Source organism: Gymnogyps californianus, chromosome 2, assembly GCF_018139145.2.
Source record: "Gymnogyps californianus isolate 813 chromosome 2, ASM1813914v2, whole genome shotgun sequence".
Classification (NCBI taxonomy): Eukaryota; Metazoa; Chordata; class Aves; order Accipitriformes; family Cathartidae; genus Gymnogyps; species Gymnogyps californianus.
In genome coordinates, this window is record NC_059472.1 from 109,650,626 (window position 1) to 109,673,139 (window position 22,514).

A 22,514-nucleotide genomic window follows, 5' to 3' on the forward strand; every position below is an offset into this window, starting at 1 on the left:
GTCTCCAGGCCAAGCATTGGTGCTGTTGGCTATTGACTGGCATAGCTCACAGGTCCTTGCACTTTTCTCCCCAACTTCCCAGCTCGGCTGAGGAAAGAGGAGCCATGGGGCGTGCTGCATCGCTTCAGGGGTCTTAACAGACTCCCTGGCCCAACACTGCAAATGCTTGCAAAGGCTTTGAGTCCTCAACACCAGCCACAGCCATGATCCTCCCTTCCTGCTCTTTCGTCAACTGCCTAAACCATGCCATTACCTTTCTGCAGCTCATTCATCAGCACTCACTACTGTCTGTGTTTAGAGGATGCACATTATTTTTCTTACTTGGTTATTGATGGCCCTTCCACAGTCCTTTATGGCCCACTTTAGTCTGCCACTCACAAATTATGAGGGCATCAATACCATGGAAGAATAAATTCTGTCTCCAAGTACTGCCCATTAAATCTTCAATATCATTAGATCTGGAGAGAAAGTCTTTGTCAGTCTACCCTGAACACATTCTGCAGAGCACTCAGCTTAATGATTCTGCACCTCTCATCTTTTATGCTTTAGGATCCAGTTCCTATATTCACATCATTGTATCAATTATTCTTTGCTCACCTGTACTGCCACACACACCCCCTACAAATTAAGCATGGCCAGATGAACCTGACTGAACAGAATAAAACAACTGGAGGGGAAAAAAAAAAAAAACCAACCAAATCACAGCCTGCAAGAATGCACCGAAAAAATCCTCAGAGGACTAATAAATGCAAAGACACCACGCACTTCAGGAAGTCCCAAGGCTACATGACACTGCAGGCCAGAAGGGTGCTTGAGGGCCGTATCACTCGGTGTTTTCTGTGTTCTCATCCTCCTTCCCTGAGGTACCGGCTTTTGACCTTGGTCAGAGGCAGGCTGCTGAGCAAGCCGGGTTTTGCTCTGACTCAACAGAGCCAGTTTTATGTTCTTATGATAGCAAACAGCCAAAGAGGGTTCAGGCCACTGTTATTCAAAGCTGCTTTATCTCAGGTTGGCAGGTATGAAGAAGCCACTGGGCAGGCATAGGCAAAGATCTCCACCGTGTAATAGCAGGGAGTCCACAATATGATCCAAAACAGGCAGTGTCAATGCAGGGTCACCTCCCTGGGTGATCTAGAGCAGATGCACACCAAAGATCAGACTCAAGCGTATGCCTTCTTCTGCTCTAGCTTGGGGAAGCCAGTGAACCAGAAGCACAATCATGCAGAGCGGGCAGAATTTAATCAAAGTGATTAAAATGACTGCTTTAGATCAGTGAGCAGGAAAATGTTGGGTTTACTAGATTTATCTTTTTAGATATTTAATAGATTTATCTTCTTCTGAGATTGGATTTTTAGTTATTTTCCCAAAGAAAGGTTGATTCTACTTGATTGGTAACCAAAACGTATTAATTTTTCATTAACAACAACTTCTACACTGAAATTAGGCCCTTTTTTGTTATAAAGATATGTATGCTGCAAGTCTGTACATTATTTAAGCAATTTTATAGCTTAAGAAACAGGTTTGTATTTTATGTCAGAAAATTGTGAAGGGTTGCTGTTTTTTCAATAGGTAATTTACCCATTTTCATTAAAGATTTATATCAAAGTATTATCTGGCTACAAATGTAGTCAGTTATTCAGAAGTGTTAGAAGTGCTACTTAGAAGCAACAAATCCAGCATTTTTGGTAGCTGAATAAAGCCACATTAAATACGATAGACAGTTAAAAAAGAAAAAGAAAAGTTTAACCAAACACTAACAAACCACTTTTATACTGACTTTTTACAAAGCAAGTACTATCTGCAGTGAAGAAACCACCCTGACTTTCTACGGTCATTCTGTCTTTCCAGATTTCAGACTGGCAGAGCTCTCCTAGCTACATTTTATTCAGAGATTGGAAGAGACTTTCTGCTTTTCTGATTCCCCATTTCCTCAAATAATGAGTGTCCCTAGTTGGACTATGCTAGCTCAATAAACCAAAATGAAGCAATTTTTCTTCGTACCTGCAGAAAAATTGAGCTGGTTTCATGCTTGAAAGAATTCTGGGTCCACTCAGCTTAATATTTTATGCAGCAACTTCTGCAGAAAGCATGTATTACATGATTTTTTAATGGATGTTCAATTTGAAGCTATTTTATTAGACTTTGTAAGCTTAGATCTCAATAAAAATATCATTTCAAATGTTTATTGTCAGAATACGTGTTCAGAAAATGTCTTCAATTTCTTTTAAACCTCTTCCTTTTCACGCTTTGAAAATGCCAATATTTTTTATTTACCATGCAATCAAAAAGGGGCTACCTCCCCTTGGATGGGAATTAGACAGTTAGACCCTACCCCTAGTTAACATCAAAAGAGATGCTGCCCAAATCATTATCTCTCCAGCTCGCACTAAAAATTCATTTTTGACATTTACTGAATCCAAGCTCTGTAATCCTGGGACAGGAACTGCAGCCCCAAACCAGCCGTGCTGTCAGCAGAGGTTTGGTTTTTCCTGGATTGCTCAATGTTTTATCACAGAGAGGCTGTCAGCTGAACTGTCTTGGAAACACAACAGAGGCAGAGGTCATCTCTCAGATAGCTGGGTGTCGGGCATTAACACACACCTCCAAAATCCACCCAGGGACAGATGAGCAGCCACTGCGGGCTGTGCAGCAGAAGACAGACTATAGCCTTTGCACAAATCCCTGCTTAACAAGCAGAACACAGGCTGCTGCATTCTGCACCTGCTATATTTTCCAAGGCAGAAAATAGGCTGAATTAACCTGATTTCTCAAGGTTAGTGTAGTCATGTCTTTCAAAAAAGGATGGGATTGTTCTCAGGAAAGGTGCAGACCTTTCCCATCCTTCAGCAAAATAAAAGTTGAGCAAACTAGAGCTGCAACACCACCACCATGACTGCCAGGCCATAACTTCACTTGATGGAGAGTGGGCCAAATTCTCTACTGCTGTAACTCCATTGACGTCAATTGGGGAAGGTCAGCAGGAAATATGGCCCCACCACTGAACAGAATACAGGAACACTATGTAACTTTCCAGCCGGCATAAATTATCCCAGAGACATAAAGCTGACTGTCCCCGAGGTCATTAAAAAGCTCATGGTGACAAAACACTTACTGACCCATACAAATAGTTAGCAGTGGGCTAAGAAAGGCAGGTATCAGTTACTGGTGTAGAGGAGGAAAAAAAACAGTAATCCAGAAACGGTTCTGTATCTAGCAAATATCATACACAGCAGCTAACAACTACCTAGGAGACAGGACAGCCAGGGAAATGTTTAAGCCACCCGCTAGTTCCACCTGCTGGAATTAGTTCAAAATCTCACTCTATATAGATCTTCACAGCTACTCGTGTTACTGGCAAATTGCTAAGAGGGTAAACAGAGCTTGTATACAGAGTTCTGTCCTCTCACAACTGCATTTTAAAAGGAATTGGAAATGATGTTTTATTTAAAGAGAGAGGAAGATTGCTAAGACAAGATGCTAATCCCACGATAAACTGCAGTGGGCTTTGTAGGACTGGCTGATAAAATGCTTCACTAGACCCACGGTGAAACTAACAGTTCAAATGAGCCCTGATTATTCACTCCCTAAATAGCTAGTCTTTCAGGTCATTACTTTTTTAACTAAACACTTATCTAAAATTCTTAAAGAAGTAAGCATTCATGTTTGGTGTTTTTTTCTTTTTTGTTGTTGTTGGCTTTTTTTTTTGTTTTAAGTGTTCTAGCAGTATACATGCAACAAAAAACAGTAATTTATTACAAACAAAGATAGGCCAGAATATTTTCCCATGGGGTCTTATTTTCCCCTGTTCTCCCTAGTCTTCTCATATGCCTCTTGTCACATGCCTATGAGGGGGTCATCTGTCTCAAAGGCAGAGCGTGCTATATGGAAAAACAGGAAAATAGGAATGAAGAGAAAGGAACAAATTGTTCCATCACCATTCCTACCTCCTAGGAAACATATAGAGCTTGGGTAACTTCTCTGTACCTTTTCATGTCAGACAATTCTCAAGTTGCATCTATAGCATGCAGTAAACTGTCATCGCAAGTAACTTCAACCTATCTGAAAGGACATGACCTCCATGCAGATGGCCCAGAATGACCAAACTGGAGAGTTCCCAGCAAAATACACCACCAGACTTTGGACCGAGTACTCAATCCACAGTATGAAACACTGATGACTTACTTCATCATCATATAATATTTAAAAATATACTATTTGATAGCAAGGCTATTGTTATCATATAATAAAAGGGACATCAAACTCATTATTATAAAATGCATCATCAAAAGAGTTTTCTGCAAGAAAGTCATAGTGCAATGATTGGAAAAAATGACAAGTAAACCTGGCTGCTGGATTCTCACTCAATCTGACACACTCATGCAACAAAAGCAAAAAGACAAGAAATGGGAAACAGACTGTTGTCCTACTCAGGAAAATCGAGGAAACTTCAGGACTGCGGATTAGGCATTCGTCGAGAGCAAACTTTGCATGCTGGCCTTTCAGTAGTTTATTATACTTCTGCTCGAAGTGAGAAATTTTCTCTTAACCTCCAGCTAGTACTACATACTAGCACAAGCATCATAGTGCTTTAAGCTAAGTATTATAACTAGTGCATTACCTTTTCAAACAGTCATATTTTTTCAACTTTTAAAGAAAGGTTAGCTTTCAACGTACAGCTAGAATGTCTGATGCTAAACAAAAAATATCCTGCCTCTGAACAATTTTTCAGAGTGCAAGAGAAGTGTCTTTCAGTCTTGGGCATGGTAAAATGCATTATGGGCCCATTCCTACATTCAGACATCAGAAAAGAGCTTTTAAACCTCCTTGTGCTCTTCAGCAGACATTGTTTGGTGGTGGCTCTTTTTACCATGATTACTATAGAAAGCACTTTCAGGTCTGGTTCACTTGTATACTTTCATGCCAGCATCCACCCATTCCGTTTCCACAAGAGGAAGAGAGGATGCAGAACTCCTGCAGACGATACCTGAGGAGCCTGGCTCACCTGCTGCCACAGCCATTACTCACTTCTTGTTTGCCGTCTGAAAGTGAACAGTCATTCTGGAATAATTCTTATCCTTCTGCTTTTCTCTGGTGGCAGAGGTAACAGTGAGGTCTCCAAAGAGGTCAATCAGCCAAGTCAGTCGGGCAATTCCACTGAAAGCTGGGAATCCTGTTTTGTTTTCATCGAGGACACTACCTGGTGCAACAGCAACAGAAAGTATTGAGAAATAGGAAAGAGAATAATGCCCTCTGCACAGGAAAGGCTGAAGAAAATGCAGTGTTGCAGGCTTAGAGACGAGGGTGTAGAAAGGCCATGAGGGGATGGACTGAGTAGGAAAGTCAACAAACATGGTCAACCTTGAAATGGACCAGTTGGTGAGCTACGACAGAGAAGGCTGCACAAAGTACATATACAACAAACCCTTCAGGACATGTTGAGGACAGGACGGTGTATATGCATTCAACAAGGGAATAAAGGAGGAAGAAAATAATGGCTCAAAAATCTCTCCCAGCTCTTCTGGGGCGAAACACCAGTACGGAAGACTAAAGGTCCCCACTAGAAATTGGGACACTTCCTCAGAGCTCATCCTCCTCTCTGAGACCAATATGAATGAGAAATTGGTCACTACCCCCAAAGTACAGAAGGGATGAAGAAGTGCTTTCTCCTCCATACAACAAGGCATGGGCTTGCATTCTTCACCAGATAGCAGAAAAAGATTAGCAAAGCAACAGTCCATAGAAAACAACTGTTAAGGCAAAGGTGCTTTCCAGACAGTTCTGTAATTTCATGGAAATATCCAGAACTGACACCTGTGTCTCTAGTCAGTCTATAGACAGACTCTCGTCTAAAAGGACTGAACGAAGCCTGGAAGGACTGGTGTCCCTGAGGAGCAGGCAGACAAATCCAGATGGACTTCGATTTCCTCACAGCTACTGACCTGTGAAATGCAATGTTCCCTTCACCAGGTCTTTCCCAGCCACCTCTTTTTTCAGCTGCTTGTACTCTTCAGTCAGAAGCTCAATGTGCTCCACATGGAGTACTTTATCTGCCATTAAAAAAAAAAAACCACCAAAAATCAGGACAGATTAAATAAGAGCTTTCTGTGTGAACCAAAGGCACGTCTAAGCAGTAAAGGCTTCACCAGCCACCAGTGGGAGCTCACTTAGAAATGTGCTCATGCATCGCTGGCAAAATGATGTCAGGAAGAAAATCAAACACGGGCCCTGTGCTGAGGCATCAATCTGGGTTTAGGATTTTCAGGAGACAGCAAATATAGAGGCTACAGGAACAGTAGCCACTATGTTTAACAGAAACTCTGTAATGAAACCCAATACCCAACTATGGCTGAAACATGAGTCTTCAAAGTAAAAGACAGATTAATTCTTGGCCTCTTTCCCCTCACATTTTCTTGATCTGCATTTTTCCTCCCAGGGTAGTAGGACAGAAAAAGGAGGGGAAAAAAATAGCATAATACTCAGACCCAGATTGTAACAATATGTTAAAGAATACCTCCCTCCATTGCAATTAATTAGGCTACTTTGGAACGGAGGCTATCCGATACACGTTGAACATGGCCCTCATTCAATATGTGTTTTTCTGGAAGGTTTCCAGGAGAGTCAGTTTAGGCTGTTGACAGTAACTGCTGCTGCTTCAAGAGAAGAGGCATAAATTCTGCTCAATGGGAAGCCATTTGGCGAGCAACAAGGTAGTAAGTAGCGTTGGTCCAGGGAAAGACCAAAGCAGAAATCCTATACCTCCGGTGTTTTAGGACAAAAGTCACAAAGGAAATTTTTAAGAAGTAGTGGTATAAATAGCGCAGCTTGTCCAAACAGTTTGCACTCTGCTCCTGCCCAGCATGGTTGTTTTCCTTGCAGCTCCATAAATCCCCACTGGCCTCAACTGAACTGCTAGCTTCTGACCCTTGGCACCACAGGGATTGGACCACACGCTTTCCAGAAATAAAGAGATTTTGCTTAAAGACAAGCTGTCCTTCAGACCGGAATGCCTTGCTGGCCTACAATAGCATGAGCAGCCGTGTGTGACCAGCACATCACAAATGCTAGAAGCTAGGGGAGCTGTTTCCAATTTTATTTTCAGGGAGGGAGAGGACAGGGAAGTGCACAAGTCCAATGGCTACACTCATTAAGTGCTTTACTATCACTGCGACAGAAGTTTCCTTCTCTAACTGCATTCTTAGCATCACAAGCAGAGACCAGTGCTTTTGTGAGGGCAAACATACCTTACTCTCAGCATTGACATTTGTGTGTTTATTTCCCCATTGGCACGTCTTAAATCCTAGATTGACACATCTCTGAGACAGGCATACTCCCTTCTATGTCAAGATTAATAGCAGACTGGAGCCCTGCCTTTGATGCTACCCAACAGGTAATACTGTTTACACTCTTGAGAACAAATGCGTTACCTTTCTGCTCAGCCATCTCCCAGAGCTCATGGGCCGCCTTAGCAGACAAAGTCATGGGGTATTCAACGAGGACATGTTTCCCAGCTTCTAAAAACATTCTGAAAGGGATACAAGATCAGTCTTTAAAAAGTATATAATCGTAATCATCTCTCTCCACTGTGCAAGCTGCTTCTCATTCCCACAGTCAGCCCCATATGGAGAAATGCACAATGCGGAGTAACAGAAATGAATGGCAAGTTTCCTAGCAAGGATGATGTGGTGGCCACATCACACATTTAAATACCAGGAAAGCTGGGTTTTAATTCTCCTTTTTCCACAGAATTCCCTCACTCACCTACAGCAAGTCACTAAAATGCCACAGCATTGAGCACTGCAATTTCCAGCTTCCGGACACTTGAGAGGCTGGAGTGGGGCACCGGAGTGCCCTTCCTCTATATAATCTGTGAGGAAAGGCTTTGAATCCAGTTTTAAGCTGCCTGCCCATCAAACACAGGCCTAGTGGTACGCAATTGGAATTACTTGGGAAATGAACGCATCTTAAATCCTACTCTCTTCCAGGGCTTTTTGGGTGCTCTAGGGAACTTGCTATTATTCACTTCAGGCTTCTAGTCTGGCGGTCTCTTCTCCAGTGTCCACATGCTCTCCTGCAACAGCTTTACACAGCTCCTCTATGCTTCTAAATTACAGGGGAAAGGGCGGGAAAAGGGAAAAAAAAAAACCACCTCAAAATACCTGATGGTTTCTTCATGGCTTCTGTTCTCTGTGCTGATGAAGGCTGCATGGATCTCTTTGCTTCTTAGAGCATCTTCCAGGCTAATCTGCTTGGCCTCATTAATATTGCCAAAACTTCTCCTGTGTATTTAGCATAAATACAACCAGAGCATAACTGTCACAGTCCATTCTTCCCAACTGCATGTTGTGCAGCAGCACTTAGAAATTGTTCCCATGGACCACTGTCTCACTGAGCTCAACCAGGGTAGAACAAAGGCAGCTTGTTATCCAGGAAGGGCATGAGCACTTACAGACAGAAGTGGAGGGCACAAAAGAACAAAACAGATGGGCCAGTGTGTAGGTGGTGGTATCAGTACAGCAAGCGTCCTGCTATTGAAGTGTAAAGTGCTTTTTGATTTTGTTTTTTTGGTTTTGGTGTTTTGTTTTTTAATAAGCATCATTACAAAAGAGCCATTTTAAGAGTGACTTGAAGGAGAACAGTGCTCCTATAGGAGAACTTCTCCCCACCATGCTGGACAACATGGGCAAAAGCACCTGCTTTTGTAGTTGGCAGGGCCACGTGCAACTACAACAGGTAGGGACAAGCAGGAGAGGGACAAAGCAGATGCCTGGCTATGATGGCTCACATCTTGCAACACACACACACCATGTCAGTGCTAAGGGGAAGGCTCTCTTGGCCACCACTCTGAGCACATCTCCACCTGAAAATGAAACACACGCACTAACCCCAAAAGCTCTTTGCATTAGTAAAGACTGGAGCAGACACCTTGACAGTGTTAGGATAGGTGACAGAGGGCATGAGGGCAGGCCACAAGCAGGACTTGAAAGCAAAGACAGGTAATGTTTGTGTATGATTGGAATGCAAAGAGCAAGACAACATATCCAAGCAAGCTGTCTGTGAACCATGCATTTTGACAGCACTGTTTCTCAACAGAAGTAGTGAAAATCCTATCTTCAGTGTTGTTCAAGGCTAGCTGTAGCACTAGCAAAGGCATCAGGGAACCAAGAGTGTATTTGGCAGGGACATAAACTGGATGACCTAATGGGTTCTTTCAGTCTCAAACAACCCTGACTGCATGATTTAAATATAGCTGGAAAAATACATTCACAGTCTGAGATCCATACATGTACTGCCTATTTAAAACCCTTATGCTCTGCTGTTATGGGGCAGACAGTCTAGCAGAAATGCTCAGAGGGAGGTATACACTAAATTTCCACAGCTCCAAACTAGTGAGAAAAACTCTTGCTCTCTAAGAAGCAACCTTACTATATGTACTCAATTATGGGATTTTCTTTAAAGACATCTACAGGTTCAGTACCTGGTTCAAAAAAAAAAAAAATCAGAATTTTATGATGAAGTTGCAGTATTAGGAGCTTTACAACATGTGGTTTTGTAAAAAAACTTTTTTAAAACTCTGTAAAACTTCTTATGTTTTTTAAACATTTCTACAAATGTCATGCAGATATTAGCTCATTAGTGTAATTATTGTCTGTACCATCCTAAATCTACAGGAAATTTCAGTCAGACAGAATTGCATTTCTTTTTATCACACAGATCCTACAGCAAGAACATCTCTCAGCTTTTATTTTAGTCATTTCTGCAAGGTATCTCACTAAGGTAAGCTATTTGTTCCCTCTTGCAAAGCTTTCTGTGCTCATTTCCTAGCTGCCACTCAGAATGACAGGCATATTTGCATAAACTTTCCCTTTTCAGACAGCCTTAATTATAAGAGAAATATAAAACTTTGGATATTCATCCCCTGCCCCTCTCAAATAATAGACCTCCACATGGAAAGGCATGTGCACCAGAAGAAAGAAACATTACAATATATGTATCAAACATGCTAAGATGAAATTTCTAACCTGGATACAAAACCGAAGAGTTTCAGGTGCTCAGAAGGGCTGGAAGGCATCGGATTCATCAAGTCTCGGATTCGTGCTAAGCCAGCAATTCCAACTCCAACCACCACTGTCCCAAACATTTTGTTAATCTGATCAAAGGAAAAAAAAGCAACATTTTTTTACTTTTAGCGGGGAGAGGAGCAGCTAGGAGGGGAGGTGGGAGGATGGATTACTCTTGAACCCTGCTTTCATACAGCCAAACCTTATTCAGATGTCAGCAATCAGCTAACAGAGATGTGATGCTATAGGCTACTGAGCTCACTTGCATCCCATTGAAATGTGGTCAAGCAGTTCGGCCTGTCATAGGACTGGTCTTGAGACTTGTATTTAACAGCTATTATATCACAGCTCTGGCACAAAGTTCTTCCTTTCCGTGAATAGAAGGCAGACTTCAAAAGTGAGACCTTCTATTTATATTGCCGCTTCCATGCTGGAAAGCAGCCAAAAGGTTCTGCAAACCCAGCAGAGCTTTATATAAACCCTGCTGACTTCCTGAGTGTCTGCAGCGCAGCCTGCCCCGGGCTGCCACATGGACATACACAGTGCACGGCAGCATAGCCAGAATACTTTGGGACAGGAAGCAGAGAGCATGTTTTCTTCCCCCATGTAACCACTGGCACGTCCTACAATGTCAAGACGCAACCAACCATCTGATAATTTGGTCAAGATGCTTGCTTGACATTTCCATGCACGAAGAAAGCTCTGCCATCTCTTTAATGACAAGCAGGCATGTCCTCAAGATTTACATCTCCCAAAAGCACATTCCTGCCATAATTGCATCATATGGAGGACGAGCCAGGTATTGCGCTCGCTGGCCAGGCTGCTGGGCCACTGGTAATAAATTCTTCTGTTGGTTTTATGATTTGCCATTGATTTGTGGAAGCACTGGGCAACCGGTGTAACCTTTCAAACCTGCGCTGTTCCACCACCCTGAGGACTAGCAACACTTTGTAAAGTAATTTTAAGATTTACAGGAAAAACGGCCTAAAACCAAGCCAAGTCAGCCCCTCTGCATTTTTTGTTCCTTCCATCCTACGACAGCATCCCTTCAAACTCTGTTTCTTCTGTTTTGGTATTCTCCTTCCTGCTGCTGCCAATCCCTTCACCCGAGTGAACTCTTTCGATCATTTCCACCACCTGGCTGCAGCCCTTCAAATCCTTCCGAGACTTAAATGGATAAATGGACAACCTCACTTCTCTCCTCCTTGTGCCTCTTGTCTGATGGGATCACAGTGCAGCAGCACAGCCGTGACTGTTCTGACAGTGCTAGAGGTTGACAGCTGCTAAGAAATTACATCAACTGGCACAAAGAAAAAAAAAATTAAAAAAACCCCCTCTCCAATCATGTCATGTTTGGATTTTGTTTTTCTGTAAACTCCTGCCTATGTATATATTCCTGTCAGTGCTGAACTCTGCTTACTTTATACATGCCAAAAGGGTACAAGGGTAAAACACACAGCGACATGTTTAATATAAAAGAAGAAATGAGTGATACTGGAAGAGCTCCCTAGGGGTATTACAGTGACGTGTCATCACCAAATATTTGAAGTATAACGTGATGACACTGCTCACCAGGGAAGAGACGTGTATAGGGCTGAGAGAGGGGGAAAGGAGGGTAACATAACCACACAATCCATTTTCAGTTCCACCCACAGGCAGAGTCCTGGTCTGGGCTCTGTTACACTCGCTTGTCTTTATGGCCAAAGAGAAAAGAGACTGAGACTTGCAGAATGATCTCGGCTGGAAGGAGCCCCTGGAGGTCACCCATCCAAACCCCACTCGATCACACAAGGGCCACACCAAGTTCTGACTGTCCCCACGGATGGGAATCCAGCAACCTCTGAGGGCCCCTGCTTTGTTTGACCACCCTCACAGCAAGAACTTCTTCTTAGTATCTACTCAGAGTTTCCTGCGTTGCCTTTTGCCATTTCACTGCACATCTCCCAAAAGAGTGGGGCTCCAGCTCCTCTACATCCTCCCATCAGAAAGGTGTAAGCAGCAATAATACCCCCTGCTTTACCCTTCTTTTCTGGAGGCTGGACAAACCCAGTTCCCTAAGCCTCTCCTCATTCATCATCTGCTCCAGCCCCCTGGCCATCTTGGTGGCTCTCCACTGGACTCACTCCTGTATTTAATTTATTTCTCGTACCAGGGTACACAAAACTGGACACAGCACTGCAGGTGTAGCCAGATCCTGTTGGCTACACTCTTGCTAATGCAGTCCAGGACACAGTTGGCCTTCTTTGCCAGAAAACCACGCTGTGGCCTGAGGTTCAACTTGTCCACCAGCATCTGCAGGGCACTTTCTGACTTTCCAGCCAGCCAGTCCCCAACCTGTACTGGTGCACAGGGTTATTCCACCCTGGACAAGGGACTCTACGTTTGCCTTTGCTGAACTTCATGATGTTCCTGTCTGCCATTTTTCCAGCCTGCCCAGGCCCCTCTGGTGTATTGACCACGCCCCGCAGTTTGATTTAATCCACAGACTTGCCGAAGCTGCGCTCCATCCTGTTGTCCAGGTGGTTAATAAAGACATTTAACAGTATTGAAGACGAGTGCAATACTTGCTCTTTTCCAGTCACCAGGAACCTCCCCTGATCACCAAGTGGCTTCGCAGTGACATCAACCAAGTCCCTCAGCATCCTTGGATGTACTTTGTCTGGTGCCAGGGGCTGCTGTACATCCAATTAGCTCAAGAGCTCTATCACTGTCATCTTCTGCTGTGGGTAATGCTACATTCCCACAGACTGTGTTAGCAGACTCAGAAACCTGGGAGGTCTGAGGACAGACCTTACTAGTGAAAGCCGTGGCAAAAAAAGGCATCAAGTACCTTTAACTTCCTTCACCCCAGCCCCACTGAGCAGCAGACTTATATTTTCTCAGCCTTCTTTTTGTTGCCAATGTACCCAGAGAAATCCTTCCCATAGCTCGTTTCAGATCCAGCTGAGCTTTGCCTTTCCCAGCTCTGTCCCTGCAAGCTTGGTCACTGTCTCTATGTCCCTCCTGGATAGTCCCTCCCAGCTTGTGCACTTTCTTTTTGTGTTTGAGCTCAGTCAGGAGGTCCCTGCCGATCCACGCTGGCTTTCTGCCATGCTTGACTCTGCTTGCAGCACACTGGAGTGGGGCGCCTGTGCTCTGGGGAGGTTGTCCCTGTAGATCAACCTCAGTCCCTCTGCCCCCCAGGGCAGTCTCCCACAGGATCTTGCCAAGTAGAGCCATCAAAAAGCCAAAAACCTGCTCTTCTGAAGTGTATGGTTGCAATTCTTTAAAATTTAGAGCCATAAAGGGCTCCAGTGTGAATCAGGACCAGGTCAACAGAGGTTTAGAAGCAGTCTGGCTGGAGAGCAGCTGATCAGGGGCTTACTTTAAGTTCAGAAATTTTCAAGGTTACTGGAGTGTTAAGCTGTTAATATTTGCCTACTGCCTTTAGTGGGATTGGGAGTGGGAGTCACACATCAGACAAATTCCCCTGAAGCTCCTACAGTCACCTTATTTCTGAGAACTGCCTTTTTTTCTGGTGAGCTGCTGACCTCTGCTTCAACGAAATGGAGAAGGTGGGGGAGCCGACTACCTTCTTCCACTGCCATGAACAAAGAACATCTCTCAGCAGATGCTCAGGTTGCTGAACATCAACATTTTTGCCTCTCCTTTGAAAAAACTTTCCTAGTTTCATCTGATGAACAACTTCTGACCTCCCCAAAAGTCACATTTAAGAGAAGCAAGATGATTTCAACCTAAGAACAAAAACTGTTACTGTGCAACCCGTTGCCATAGCAACCAGCCATTCGGCCCAGGTCAAGGGTTTGCAGGCTAATACAGTATCCACACAGAAAGAGACAGCTACTAAATGTACATTACAGAACCTTTGCTTATGCATGTAGCTAAGAGAAAAATCGCTATGTCTGCATCCCTGCTGCAGCTTTTTATTACCCTCATTTTGGTCACACAACAAATCCTGCAGCTGGCTCAGGGAGAAGAGTAAATTAGATGTTTTTAGAAACGGTCATGAACCAGGTAAGAGCAGAATAGAGAATACTCATCTGAGAGTCCAGATGAATACATGAAAATTTACTCCTTATTTCAAACCTTTACATGAGGATAACAGCTACAGTTATCTTTCAAGTACAAAAATGATGAAGGAGGAAGCCCAAACCATAAACTGCTGCGCCTGTCTTCCATGCCTTTTTCTTAATATCAGTGACCTCGGTTAAAGTTTTGACAAAAAGATTTCAGAGGCATTTTCAAGGCTGCTGAACTTTGGCTCCTGTTGTACTGAAAAAATTGTACAGTAAGTGATATAACAGTATATCAGCCAGTGTCCAAAAGCATTTTCTCCACCCTTTCCTAACTGGCTGTATGAAAGCAAAGGGGCTGGTGAGAAGATTAGAAAGGGATGACCTTCACACTCACAGATTGTGATTGAGGAGTGCCTCCCACCACCCAGCAGCAACTGCCCTGGCCTGGTCGCAGGCAGCCCTGCCAGCCCCACCAAGGGTCCCCTCTGAACCAGGACAGGGGGCATGGCAGCTGCCAACTGGTGCTGGAGCTCTTCCCCACTGACAGCCAGCACAAGCAGCTACTCTTACCAAGGGAGACGAGCCCTGCATGACACAGAGGCGGAGCTGAGAAAGGCATCTAGCTGAAGAGGATCATTTATCCTACAAGGATGTATCATTGTCCCGTCACGCCTCTGCTCTCTGTTGAGTTTGCTGTGCTTCTGCCACTTATTTCCTCTGTTGGATAGATCTAGGCTACTCTGTAGCAAAAAAAGTGCTCTATACCCAAGCAGTCTTGCAAATTTTAGCAGTAAAACAGGAATATTCAGCAGCAAAACAAGCAATGGAGTATGCCCAAAGGGATCGGTCACGCAGCAAATGTGTTCCTCCCCAGTGCAAATCACAGCGGGACTTCAGCCCCTACATCTCAAAACCCCTGACGCTCACTGAGGTAAGCTTAAGGCAAGCAAGGCTTACCTCTGTTTTGTGCAACATTGCTAGGGCCATGCAAAGCCACTGCAGAGGCAAGATAAAAGGCAGAACTTAAGAACTGTCTCCCCTTCAAGAAAATTTTTCATGGCATATCTAGACATTACAGGATGAGAACGGGTACCTTCTCTCGTGATATATAGAGAATTTCAGTAAGCCTCGTGCATTCTCCTTGCAGTTTTCAAAGTCTCATTTCCACAGGTATGAATGAGTGACTCACATCAGAAAACAAAATATTTTGCAATTAATGCCACCTGCAATAGCATAACACTGATGCGGAAGGCTTTCCTGAAGCACTCCCAGCCTGGTCTTTTTAAGTGTGCTACTTCAAGTGATTACCATTTTACTGCCACACGTATCTTAAGAGTAGCAGAAACCCCGCAGATGAGTACTTAATCTGAAAATACTGCTGTCAAGGGTAGTTCACTTTTGCATACTCAACAGTTGAACCATTTCATTCCCACAGTAATTTTTCACCAATTTTCACTCTCTCCAGCACCCCCTTTATACCTGTCAGATCTTTGCTTACATTAAATCTGTAACTCTACCAAACCTGAGTGCTGACACATGTTGTCATTTCCTTCCCGCCGCTTAAAAATACACAATACAATCCCCACTGACCTGGCAGCCACCTCCCACTACTCCAAAGAGTAAAGAGGGACTTATGGCCAAGTGCCAGCAACTGGGGAGACTGGGATTCAGGGGCAGCTACCGGGCAGACTGAGTCTCTGAGCCTGGCTGCTGGAGGGATCCACCTTGTACATATGTACATATGTGTTTTCTCACTAGCAGATCTTCATCCTGCTCAGCCAGAGAGGGGAGCAGGATGAGGCTGCTGGTGCTGTCTGTGTTTCTGTGAGTGCTCTGTCTGTGATCTGTGTGGCTGGCCACGTACATGTGCATATACATGGTGTATATGTGTGTTCTGAGTGCGTGTGCTGACTGGGAATATATTTTCAGCCTCAATGCTGGTTGGACCAGGGGCCATGGAGCTGCACAGCCTTGCCCCTTTCAGCCTGTTGGATTCAGACTGATATTTTCCCCTAACATAAGCCAGGCTGGACTGAAGAAGTTTTCCAGAGCTCCCTTTGAGCAGACTTGTGGATTAGACATCATAGAAAACGTTTTCTCTGTTATGGCAGCACAGCCCTGAGATGAGGGTTGCAGCATCTTCCTCAACAGAAGTTTTTAGGGGAACACTGGACAGACAGCAGCAGTCACTGTAAAATCAACAAGTTGAAAACTTGAGGTTCCTTCCAGCCCTACATCTCTGATTTCAAATACCCAGAGACCTGGCAGATGCTGTACTCGGGGTGTTGGTACATGCTACAGCCTGTGCCACCACGTCTTACTCTCATTTTCTGCTCTTAGCAAGACGCATTTGCCTGGAGCAGAGAAAGCAGAAGCTGAACAGTATGGCTTTTGTTAGTGTTGTTTTTTAAAAGGGAAGAACTGCACAAATGCTTCAATTTAGCAGCCTATTCAAAGGCATAAATATCCTTTGTTCTGCAGGAAACCACTTACACACTTTAACATCTGTATGTGCTGAAGTACCTTCGGGAAGTAGACCCAACACAGGCCTCACTAATCCTAACTAAAGGCAGAACTAGAAGAAAAAGGAAAAATAGAAATGAACGCAAAAAAAAAAATTGTTCGAATGCTAACATGCTGGAGTAGGAGTTTGTGTTTTTGCTCTGCCTTTGCTGCAACCTAGAGATAGAAGTCCTTCTGCAAGAAAGAGACAGTCAGGAAGGCAACATCCAACACTCTTTGTTACTTCTCTTTAAAACATTAATTGAACATAAAATGAGAGTCAGAAATTTTCTCGAAAACCTGCCAAGACATTCACAGTCTCCACATTTCAGAGGAAAACAACAGCACCTAGAAGTTGTAGAGCAACCACATACATCTTCTTTTAGAGTTGTTTGTTATGGTCTTCAGTATCAACCCTCCTCAGCATCTCTCCATCTCTCCCACCCATCTCTCCAGCTATCACAACCCAGGCCACAGTTTCCTGGCAGGCACGCAGGCTCTCTGGTAGGTGAGTTATACCTTCAAGGCACCAACTCTCGCAGAGGTCTGCCAGCAGAAAACAGTCTCTCATCCTGACTGGCACCACTGTACCTTGGAAACAGCCAGAGCAGGCTTTTCTTGCTGGCTTTTAAATGCCATTTGAACAATACACCTGCATCAGTTTACATTTATATGCAGGCTTATTTGCCCAGGCTTATTTGCCCAGGCTTTCTGATTAAATTCTGGTTTTCCAGCTGGCTGCCAAAGCTGAAGTTGATATAGTTATGTTGAGATACGGCCAGACGCTGTGTTACAGCTGCCAAACAATCACCTTTACTATATACAGTGATAGTTAATAATAAATGACTGCACTTGTAACAGATATAGTGTTTCCAGCATTAATTCCTAAGCAGAAAGGAAAACTTTTATTAAAACATACTTCTGCAACTTAACTCTACTAACTCCAGAGTCCACAGCAGTCCTGACTCCTGTCACAGTGAGGCTGCTCTCCACAGCCTGCAACTCCATACTTGCAGCAAAAACATCTCACAAAACTAATACAAACCATGGGAGGTACTGGAAGAATCTGAAAATCTGTTTTTAATACATGACATACTCCACCCTGTGGAGAACTGAATCAGCAGTGCTGTGACGTACATGCATGGGTATGCATTACCATTTTGTGCTGTTCTGTGTCTGTAGTCACCCTTTGTGGTTCAGATTTGGTTGCTAGTCTGAAGAGGAAATACCAAGGCAAATAACACTTCTGAGATGGAGTCCCAGAGATGTGCAGAGAAGCTAAGTCCTCGGCCTGGCTCGTTTTGTTTGAAACTCTGCCCTGAGATAACCTGTATTATTTCAATTTGGGGGGCAAAATAGTGATTTGTGTGGCCAGTTTAAATGGTAGACCTTGCCTATTATAAGTGCTTTGCATGAGACAACTGATTTCTATAGGTGACAGCTGAGAGCCAAATTACATTTCGATGTAATTTGGATACTACACTACTAATGCTGAAACTATGCAGGAAAGAACAGAGCCCATTTTTGGGCACCTGAAAAAAATTAAGAGAAAGACATGAAGGGCTCCACTTTTTATTTTACAAAAATATCCCCTTAAAAAAAAAAAAAAACACCCTTATTTCTAATGTTAAGTTTCCAGGAACTACTCTGGAGTGAATTACAGAGAGCCTTGTGAAACTTCTTACGGGTAAATAAACAATCCCACATAACTGCAGCCTCATCACAGCTATTCTTTAACCAAAAGGCTGCTTGTATGTGGCTAGTTAGTATATGACTAAAGCAAAGAGAGCCACAAACAGTCCCAAAAATTTCTTTCAGGCTTTAATGTGCTATAACAATTTTTGAAAGTGAATTTGTCTGCGGGGGTAGAAGAAGAGTGTTTTAACAAGCGACTGTCAATTACTTTGGAGTAAAGTCCAGTTTTAGATGAGCACTCAGGAGAATGAGCTATAGTATGGAGCTATCAGCAATTCACAGATCCTAATTTTCCATGGGATCAAACAATATTATTGCTACAGTACCAGTCTGTGCCTGAACATAGGCTGCAGAAAACAACCCTGAGTAAAGCTAAAAATTGTACTAACTCAAAGAGGGGGAAAAAAAAAGGCATGAAACACATCCTCCACCACTTTTTTGACTTAACGCCCACGTAAACACTAAAGCTATCACAGAGTTGAACTCTGCCAGGTCCCTGTGGACCACAAATCGTGTCCCCTGGCTTCCCTGCAGAACAATAAAGCCACCAGAGTAAAGTCTTCGCACGGCTAAGCGGCTGAATACTAACTACTGAGACTCTGCTTAAACACCTATTTCATACAAAGACATTGCTGTTTTGTGCTGACTCTTACACTTTTTAAAAACAAGAGCTTTTCATGTTCCATTAAAAAAAATAGGAGACCTACTCATCCATACCTGCATTTTTGGGGAAACTTGGAGCTAATCACAAGAGGTGTAGCTGACAGGGCAGGGAGCTGAGACATGCCAAATAATCTCAGCGCATTCCCTTCCCTCCCTTATGCTGCTCATTTTGTTTTCACTGTGTCACCTACTGAGAGAAGAGGCTTCTCCACCTCACTTGATAGATTCACAAGTGCTTTGCAGGTAAACTCTAATGCCAGGAGTGCCTTCCAAGCCTTTGCTGTAATACAAATGAAAGTGATAATGGAAAATTACAGAAAAATGTTCTGAAATATTTTCTCAGTTACTACATCTGCCTCTGAATTTGCCTGCCAATTACTGCAGTCCTTTCTACAAGCACTTCCTTTTTCAGAGGGCCTAACGAATGGAGAGCTGGGCTGGGCAGATGCGCGAAAGCTGTATTCCCAGGCTGTATTCTTACTTTCTCCCAGAAGTTTATTGGGTGACCTAAAGCAAGCAAATCACATCCCCTTTCCCTGTCAGTCCTCCCAATTCCAGAACAGGGGAAATCTCTCTCTTCTGTAAAGCACTCTCAGACCTGCTGATGATAAGTGCAATTTAAGAAGTAGGTATTATTACAACCACTCTTCTTCGCTGTAGGAAATCCCACACAGATCAGACATCTAGAAAAGGTGGCTACAACTAAGGTTTGTATTGAAATATCTATGTAAAACAATGCCATATAATGCATGACACAAAAATACATTTTTTCTTTCCTTTCTCTTGCTGTTAAATTCATCTGAAACCTGAACTCTACAAGGAATTACATGTATGCTTAGCTTTAATCACAAGTAGTCCCATTGATATCAATGAGAATACTTCTACAAGTACATTAAGAAATAAGAGCTTTTACTGTTTACTGTAATATTAGTAGGCACAAGAACAAAACACATACCCAGCCACAAGTATGTTCTTTTAATATCTTTATGGACTCAACCCAATAGATGATACCTATCTTCCGGTCCACTAAAGGTCACTGCATCCCAGATCTCTAATAGGCTGACCTATTTTGAGAATTCCGCAAACAGAAAAAGCACTCCTGCTACATGCTGCAGTCACCATAAAGATATTGCTTACCATAGCTGATGAAACCCTCTGCCTCCATCGTTAGCATGACAGCAACTCATAACACCAGAGGTCTGCCCCATACTCTCTTCAGAGCAAACAATATATACACAGATTGTAGCTGGTCAGACAAGCGTATTTTTTTTTAGCCAACTTTCTCTTCCCCTACCCCAGCAAAAATGTTTTCACCCTTCTAAAATAAATTGAGAGTGATAGAAAGTTTTTTTTAACAACTAGATTGAGATAACTTGGGAAGTAGATAAAGTTTTGCATAACGTTGTAATCTTAAAAATGATGCATGCAATGGCTAACACCTCTGTCATTTTACCAGTCTACCACTCCTCAGTAGGGCCTGAAAAATGCAATGGATGCTCTCCATTCCCCTTAAATTTTGGAAATCTGCCAATGTCAGCAATTGCTTGAGAGTAGGAAAAAGAATAGCTCTTGATGAAGATTAACAATTGAGGTTACTCAAATACCTCCTAACTTTAGAGCTCACTATTTTTCATGTTATTGGGCATCGCAACACTCAAGAATCACACAGGCCAGCCGCTAGCCTGCTCTCTCATGAAGAGTTAGTCTGCAATTCAAAGTGATTTAGCAGTCAAATAGTCCTGACATGCTACTCATCTGTTAAAATTGTCCCAAGAAACCGAAAACACCTTTACCAAAATATCAGCCACTAGAGGGGGCGTTTGGTATCCTACTTAAATCACACTGATAAGAAAGTTAATTAAAAAAAAAAAAATTAAAAAGGTTACAGGAATGCTGTAAAAGCATATTTCCCACAGTACTTCAGCTACACATTAGGTCTCATGCAAAGTTTTAGGAAGAACAATGCTTTCTTTGTGTATAACCGGCCACAATGCAAAAGCAAACTCCACGTCTCCCCTTCCAATTCCTAGGCCTACCCACATCAAACCCTGTGATTTCTACAAGCAGAGATGTAGTTTTATATGCCAAGAAGATAGTTAAATTACCCAGCTAATTGGGTTGTACAGTTGCCTGTACAGTCAGACAGCTCTGAGCATGCCTAAACCCAAACCTTCAAGTGTGCCAACCTAGAGCCTGACATGCTCAGGCTCACACTCCGGCTTGACAAATAAGCGAAAGAATGACGTACAAAAAGGTTCCTATTTACAACTGTCTGCCTCTTTACAGATCTGCCGTCAGCAGATTTATTGTTCCAAAAAGCCTCCAAAAGGACCTAAAAAACTGCCATCAAGTTGGGTCCAACTGCAAGCAAAGCAGAAGATCCTACTTTGCTCAAGCCACTCCAACAACTACTTATATTTCAAACATGTCTAAAGAGAGATGAATATATACTGCAACACTTGCACATGGATGTGTAACAAATACAAAACTCATTAAAAATGATAAACTGACTTGATGATTGGGTCCACGCAGTGACATTAGCTGGAGAAGGATACAGGATGGATTGTGCCAGTGTATTAGGGGCATTGTAGGTTCTACATACTTTGTTAAATCTCATTGATTTGGGACTGGTGAAGCTGCTGGCAGCGCCTACAAAATTCATGACCCTCTCCAAAATCTATGTAAAAATAACTATAATTGGTGAATAGGCTTAAAAAAAACCTTTACCCCTCACAATCTGCCTTCAAAGATGTGGAGCTGGAAGGTTTTAGTGAAGCTGACTGCCTGCTCAGCCAAGTATTTTAAATGCACAACCTATTCAGAACCAGCATGGCCATGTAATTGGGATAAAAGAACCCAGTACCACTCTTTTCATTTCCTCTGCCAAATGAACGTGCTTAATGTGGACCAGTATTTTACTTATAACAACTGTGGCTGAACAAATGGATAATATCCCATCAAAGGCAGGATCGGCACAACCACCTAACTTTGCAATAACTAGAACAGCTACTGCAAAGGTTCAGGAGCAGACAACACTCAGGCCACTGGAAGAGGGAAATATACCTTATAAAAGAGGTAGAAAAAGAACTGGATCATGGAAGCAGGAGATTTCCAAGAGTGAATACTTCTGTTTGAAACATAATACAGACATTTCTGTCTCTTACCTAGATTTTACTAGAATATAGCCACTTCATTTTTTCTGCGATATTTTGGTGAAGTGATTTAACAGTTACTCTTCAAGAGAAGAGCTCCATCCGCACCTCAAGTTCATGTCCTTAACTGCACCATTCCTTTAAACAGCCAAAGAGGTCACTGAGTTCTGAAAAGAAGAGAGTGGCTGTACTGAACCACCACCATCCTATGCTACCAATGATAACATAAAAGTAATTTTAAAATGTAACAGCAATCGTGCTCATTACTTTATTCAGCCTTGCAGCTTCTTAAAATATCAGTCTAAATCCCTTCATCTCTCCTTACCTTCTGCTACCATAACTCAACAAAGCATTTTGAGGTTCTGGGAAAGAAGCTCACTGTGTAAGATTAATTTCTATTATTTAAGCCATCCACATCTCAGGCATGA

The 22,514-nt window shown here is 43.0% G+C and overlaps 1 protein-coding gene across 4 annotated transcripts in view; it reads right to left on the bottom strand.

Moving 5' to 3' along the window:
- Positions 1-22,514, bottom strand: part of BLVRA (biliverdin reductase A) — a 38,791-nt gene that overhangs the window by 3,872 nt on the left and 12,405 nt on the right. For 2 of the 4 annotated variants that reach the window (XM_050892655.1, XM_050892652.1), the window contains exons 2-6: positions 10,020-10,147; positions 8,157-8,276; positions 7,425-7,522; positions 5,940-6,047; positions 5,026-5,197 (exon numbers count right to left, since the gene is read on the bottom strand). In XM_050892655.1, coding sequence (XP_050748612.1) covers positions 5,026-5,197; positions 5,940-6,047; positions 7,425-7,522; positions 8,157-8,276; positions 10,020-10,138 — 617 coding nt within the window. In that variant the 5' untranslated portion in view covers positions 10,139-10,147. Of the gene's footprint in view, positions 1-5,025; positions 5,198-5,939; positions 6,048-7,424; positions 7,523-8,156; positions 8,277-10,019; positions 10,148-10,260; positions 10,306-22,098; positions 22,135-22,514 lie in introns of those variants that run through there. The other 2 variants (XM_050892654.1, XM_050892653.1) reach the window with 2 other exon arrangements.